The 6,043-nt window shown below is 57.5% G+C and overlaps 2 protein-coding genes across 3 annotated transcripts in view; one reads left to right on the top strand and one right to left on the bottom strand.

The window, feature by feature from the left end:
• Window positions 1–966, bottom strand: part of LOC102026884 (suppressor of SWI4 1 homolog) — a 6,618-nt gene extending 5,652 nt beyond the window's left edge. The window contains exons 1-3 of the mRNA XM_005406128.2: window positions 865–966; window positions 607–777; window positions 16–117 (exon numbers count right to left, since the gene is read on the bottom strand). Coding sequence (XP_005406185.1) covers window positions 16–117; window positions 607–777; window positions 865–882 — 291 coding nt within the window. The 5' untranslated portion in view covers window positions 883–966. The remainder of the gene's footprint in view (window positions 1–15; window positions 118–606; window positions 778–864) is intronic.
• Window positions 722–6,043, top strand: part of Angptl6 (angiopoietin-like 6) — a gene marked incomplete in the record, with an annotated part of 9,305 nt that continues 3,983 nt past the window's right edge. The window contains 5 exon segments of one of the 2 annotated variants that reach the window (XM_013505315.1): window positions 722–801; window positions 1,327–1,427; window positions 3,571–3,672; window positions 4,973–5,049; window positions 5,808–6,043. In XM_013505315.1, coding sequence (XP_013360769.1) covers window positions 5,814–6,043 — 230 coding nt within the window. 2 annotated transcript variants of the gene reach the window in all.

The raw sequence follows: 6,043 nt of genomic DNA, 5'->3' as shown, positions 1-6,043 counted from the left end.
GGGGAGGGCACTCACCAAGTAGATGCTATTGTCCGTTCTGCTCAAGATCAGGAAATGAGTGACCCCCAGGGGTCCTGCCACGGCCACACAGTCCTTCAGAGAGTTCTTCTTGCGAACCTGAAGATTGCAAAAAGGACACACAAAGCAAAAAAAAGATGAAAATTCGACATCTCTCCTGGGCGAAGGTGAGTCTCGTTACCCCAGGGCCGGTTATGTTTTCTGCATATAAACTTTTCCTTTTCTGAGGCGCTGGGATGGAACCCAAGGCCTCACAAGTGCAGGACAAGCGCTCTCCGCTACATTTCCAACCCTTGTATTTATTGAAAGTTTTCTAAGACAGGATCGTGCCACATAGTTCAGGCTGGCCTTGAACTCGCTACGTGGCACATGCTGGCCTGGAACTCGCGGCGACCCTCCTGCTTCAGCCTCCTTAGTGCCGGGATCGCACGCCCGGCTCCATTCTTCACCGTAAGCTCGGGCCCCCCCTAAGCCCCAAGCTGGTTGCCTTGGCTGCAACACCCTCAGTTCCGGAGAGGCGGAGACAACGGCCCCCCAGAGGTCCCTCTCCGCAGCCGCGAAGCGGGGGCCAGGGCGGGCGGTGCGGACCTGCAGGCGCGTGGCGGTGAGCGGCTCCATGACCCGCCGCACGTCCAGGCTGAGCTGCCGGACGCTGCGCCCCGCGCGGCCCCGCGTGAACACGAACGAGTGCGGCTGCGCGGCGTAAGCCTCGAGGTTGCGGAGCTGCGCTTGGGCGCGCGCGCGCTTCTGGTGCCGGGACTGCGGGAACAACAGAATAAAAGAGTGAGCTCGCGACCTCGGGCTGGGCCCCACCGAGGCTCCCCTTTCTGCGGCGCCACCACTTACCCGCCCCGACTGCCCCATGCCGCCTTCTCCACGAGGTCGCCTTTGCCGGCAACTTCCGGCGCAGCGAAGCTCACTTCCGGCGCCTGGCCCGGTGACCTCAGCACGCAGGCATGCGCAGTAGGTGGCCTTGGGGCGAAGAGTGGAATTTAGAGGAGACGTTGCTATGGAAACACCAGGCGCCTGTTTCTACAGAAACCTAGGCGGGGCTGCGCCGCTCTGGGAGGCAGAAACACAAAACCATGGGTTCGAATCCCGACTCGCCCCATTTGCTCCAGCTTTGTCATCGTGACAACTTTCTCTACTCTGAGGCCCCGAATATGTTCTCAACTGAGAATGATACGGTCTCCCATGCCCTGCGCTATTAAGAGATGATGCATTCACAGCGCTTGCCACCAACACCGCCCTGGGGTAGCGGTAAGGAGAACAGACGGCCTATGGCAGACATTTCTTTTCGTCCCCCAGCTCCCGAGGGCCAGCTGTCCTCCTTGAGGACCCTTTCTGCAGGTGGGCTGAGGGATGGAAACTCTACATCACCTCTGGAAACTCTGGGCCGGGCCAGCTCCGTGAGTAATTCGCCTCCGCCCTCTTTCCGATGACGGTCCCAGTCTCGGCGGCGGCAGGGCTCTGGCTTCTTCCCCAAACCCTGCGCTGGCGGGGAGGGCCCCCTGCCTCGGCTTCCCCCTGCCCTCCCGCGTCCCCAGTTCCTTCTCCTTTCCTGTCTTCCCTCCCCTTCTCCATCTGCTCCCACCTCTGGCTCCCTGTCTCCTTGTCCTAAATGTCATCAATAAATCTCTCTCTCCCTCTCCCTCTTTTCCTAATTTTGCAGTCCTGAGGTTTGAACCCAGGGCCTTTGCACTGAACTCCATCCCTAGCCCTTTTTAATTTATTTTAATTTAATTTAACTTTATCTTATTTTTTATTTTGAGACAGGGTCTTTCTGAGTCACTAAGGTGTGCGGGCTGGGCTGGAACTTGCGATCCTCCTGTGTCAGCCTCCAGAGCGTTGGGAGCGCAGGCTCCAGCCACCCCATCCGGCTATCCATGATCTCGTTCCCTGTCCATACATTTCCATCTTCTTCCTGTCTCTGTTCCCGCCTGCATTCTGTCATCGGAGCTCTCCCTGCCTCCCGAAGTCTTTCCCTCCCTCGCCTCTCTGCGGTGTCTTCTCCCGGCTGCCAGTGCGGAAGCCGGAGGGGGCTGCGGGTGGGGGGCCCAGTGTGGGGCCCCAGCCCAGGCCGGAAGCCCAGGCTGGCAGCCTCTCTCGGTGCCGGGACGACCATTTCCTCTCTTGGCCCCCGAGTCCACTCGGGTTACTCTGGAGCTGCGCTCGGCGGGAAGCGGGGAAGGAGAGCAGTCTGGGGTCTGGGCTCCGTCCTGTGAGTCTCTCTGCGAGATAAATGCAGGGTTATTTCTTCCTGTTCTGTGTGTGGTTGGACTTATGCAAAAATGTGACAGGGTGTGTGTGTGTGGGGGGTGTGAATGGAAACTCCCAGGTTGGCAGCAGGGCACCTGGGGGTGGGTGTTGCTGTGTGTCTCCTTGCTGTCTCTGTGCTTGCCCTCAGCCTGCAGGGAAGACCCTTTTAAATTGTGACCATCCTCATAGAAGTTGTGCTGAATGTGTGACCGTATATATATATTTTTTGCTATTCTGGGGATTGAACCCAGGGCCTCTGTGCTGAGTTACATACCCAGCCATTTTTTCATTTGGAGACAAGCTCCGTCCGTTAAATTGCTAAGTTGTCCAGGCCGAGCTCAAACTTGGCAATCCTCCTGCCTCAGCCTTCCAAGTAGGCAGAATTGTAGGTGTGCACCACCATGCCCAGAAATGTGCGTCTGCTTTTTGACACATAAGTATTGCTCTTTTTTTTCCTCCTTTGAGCTGGGGCTCCAAACCAGGGCCTTGTGCGAGCTAGAGAAGCACTCTACCACTGAACTGCAGCCCAGCTCTCCAGTTATGTCTTTAGGCTTTATGTGTGTGTGTGTGCCGGGCATGGATCCCTTTTGTCTATCATAGCTGTTCTGCGCAGAGTCCTACCTGCTCTGTCGGCTGTTGGCACAAGTGTGTGTCTTTGTTATGCATGCACACGTGTGCAGCTCTTATGGTTTTATACATGTGTGAGTTCAAGAAGCCAAGAATCTCATTATGGTTGCTTTCTGGCTGTGTGACTGCAGGCGAGTGTCTCACCTTCTCTGAACCTCTTTTCCCTCCTACCAAATGAGGCTATCCACAGACGCCAGCTCAGGTTGCTGGCGATAACAATGTGTAGCATTTAGCTAAACGTGTCGGTGTATGTTTGTGGTCCCAGCTACTCAGGAGGCTGATGCAGGAGGATCCCAAGTTCAAGCTCAGCCTGGGCAATTTAGCGGCTTAGTGGGACCCTGACTCAAAATAAAAAATGAAAAGGGACGCACAGCAGGTGGCTGTCACCGTCCACATTGTCCCTTTGTGTGTCTGGGCGGCGTGCTGCATCCCGCATCCTGAATCCCGCAGGTCCCGCGGGGCCTGCCACCTCCCACGCTCTCCCTGCCCCGCGGAGGGAAGAGAGTGGCGCTGCCTGGGGCACTGACCTGGGTTATCAGGCTCTGGTGGCCCCGACTGAGGGATCTGGCGATCTGGCCTCAGTTCTCCCGCGGGAAACGCTAAATATTTACAGTTGCGCCTCTCTGGGGCTTGGGGGCGGGGCGCTCAGCGAGTCTCTCTCTCCAGGCCTCACTTCCCGCTCAGAGGCCCTGTGGGACCCTCGGGCTCTGCCTCGCCGGCTGGAGCCTGCTGTGAACCTCTCGGGATTTGGGCTCCCGGCCACGAAAGGTGAGCGGGTGCAGCGAGGGCGGGTCGATTTGCTTGTCGGGAGACCCCGGCCTCTGTCTACTTGGCTTCCCTCCTTCAGGTTGTCGCTGGGGTGGGGGCAGCAGTGGGAGCCTGGCCCGTCCCTGTGCTGGGGGAGGAAAGAATATGCTGCCAGCCCTGGGCGCTCCCAGTGGATGTACAGCAGTGACGCCTGTGCCCTTCTCGAGCTCTGGAACCCTCTATGGCTCCCACCTGATTTAGAGTAGAACCCTGAGTCCTCAAAGCAAACTGCCCCATATCACCTCACTGCCCTGGTCTCCCTCCTGCTCCTCCCCTTGCTCACTCTGTTCCAAATCAATACGTTACCCTGGCCAGGCTTGAACTTGAGATCCTCCTGCCTCAGCCTCTCAGAGTGCTGGGATTACAGGCATGCGCCACCACACCCTGCTTCCTGACCGGAAGTATCAATATCCAACTAGAGTATCAGACCCAAAAGGTAGGGATTCTGTCTGTTTTGGGTACAGCTGGATCCCGAGTGCCTGCAGCAGCTCCCGGCACACGGCAGGTGCTCAAGCAGTGTTTGTTAAATGGGATAATAAACAAGGTGGTGTGAGCTGATGTCCCACAGGACACGGGCTATGTGGCACCAGGGTGTGTGGGTGTGCACGGGACACAGCTCCCACGGGCTGGTGGTCATACACAGAAGTGCCCCTCCCCTTCTGATGGTCTGTGTGCCCTTGCCCGTGCGGACCTGTAGGGTCAGGATGCAGCGGCATGTCCACACTCGGGGAAGACACTTGCATGAGGTCAGCTGTGTCAGGCATGGAGTGACGGGGTGGGGCACGCAGACGGGGGGGGGGTGGTTAGGGCGCTTTGGGGACAGGAAGCCAGTGCCTGGAGACAAAGCAGTGAACAAAAACCCAGGCTCTAGCCAAGTGTGGTGGCACACACCTGTAATCCCAGCACTTGGGAGGCTGAGGCAGGAGGACTGCCACGAGTTCAAGGCCACCCTGAACTACAGTAGTGAGACCCTGTCTGGAAACAAAACAAAACAAAAAATAAAAAAAGAAAATCCAGATTTGGCCTCGGGGGCTGATGTTTTAATGGTGGGACTCAGATCATAAACAATGGTAAGTAAATGGGGTAATTTCAGGAGGACAGATAAGCAAGTGAGTAAGACTAGGATAGGGAAGGCCCACTCCTATCCTTCTTTTTCCTTTCTTTCTCCTACTGGGGATAGAACTCAGGGATGCTCTACCACTGTGATACGTCCCCGGCCCTTTAAAAGAAAATTTTTAATTTTTTTTTATTTTTGGGATAGGGTCTTGCTAAATTTTCCAGGCAGGACTTAAACTTTGGATCCTGTTCCCGCAGCCTGAGGAGTGGCTGGGATTCCAGGTAGGCACCACCACACCCAGTTTGAGCATGAGCTCTATTCTTTTTTTTTTTTTTTTTGCGGTACCGTGAATTGAACTCAGGACCTTGCACTTGCCGGGCAGGCGCTGTTCCGCTGAGCTACATCCCTCGCTGAGTATGAACTCTAAATGCGGGGTCTGTCAGGGATTCTGAGCCCTGGGTAAGGACAGGGCGCCCTGCTACGATGTGGAGAATGCTCCAGCTCAGGTCCCCAAGTGCAAAGGCCCTGAGCCTGGCATTTTCCTGGTGATGTCTGGGAGGAGGTGAGGCAGGGAAGGCCTCACGGGCCATGAGGACTTGCGCTTTTTCTCTAGGCAAGGTAGGAGCCAGAGAGTTCAGCTGTGAAAGCCCTGGGTGTCTGCAGGCATCCTCAGGCTGCCTGGGAGGCCTGCCTGCAAACAGGGAGGCATCAGCTAGAAGGAAATCCAGATGTCATCTGTAGGACGTGGAGGAATTCAGTTTTAAACAACAGAGCTGACCCAGGCCTGGCGGGTGGCTGGATCTGGCGTGGACAAAGTGCAGACGCAAGGTCTGGTGTGAGGGGCTCCACGTCCACAGAGCAGGGGTTTGTTAGCTCCTTGCCCTTCTCCACCTCGGCTGGCTTTGGCCAGAGATCTTCGGTTCATGCACCAGGTGCAGCGCAGCCTCAGGGCCTTTGCACCTGCTGCACCCGCTGCACCCCTGCCTGAGATGCTTTGCTGGGACAGGGACTTTGTTCTATTCTCATCTGTCCCCCGCAGGTGGCCATGGCGGCGCCCCGGCTGCGCGCCCTACCGCTGTTGCTCCTGCTCTGCGCGTCGTGGGTGCGTGCAGACGCGCCGCGCTGCACCTACACCTTCGTGCTGCCCGCGCAGAAGTTCACGGGCGCCGTGTGCTGGAGCGGGGCCGCACGGCCCGCGCCCGAGGCCGTCAACGCCAGCGAGGTGGCGGCGCTGCGCATGCGCGTGGGCCGCCACGAGGAGCTGCTGCGCGAACT

The sequence above is a fragment of the Chinchilla lanigera genome, unplaced genomic scaffold (assembly GCF_000276665.1).
Source record: "Chinchilla lanigera isolate Chin_1 unplaced genomic scaffold, ChiLan1.0 scaffold00094, whole genome shotgun sequence".
Taxonomy (NCBI): Eukaryota; Metazoa; Chordata; class Mammalia; order Rodentia; family Chinchillidae; genus Chinchilla; species Chinchilla lanigera.
The sequence above is the reverse complement of the archived record's forward strand: the minus strand, read 5'-3'. Positions and strand labels throughout refer to the sequence as shown.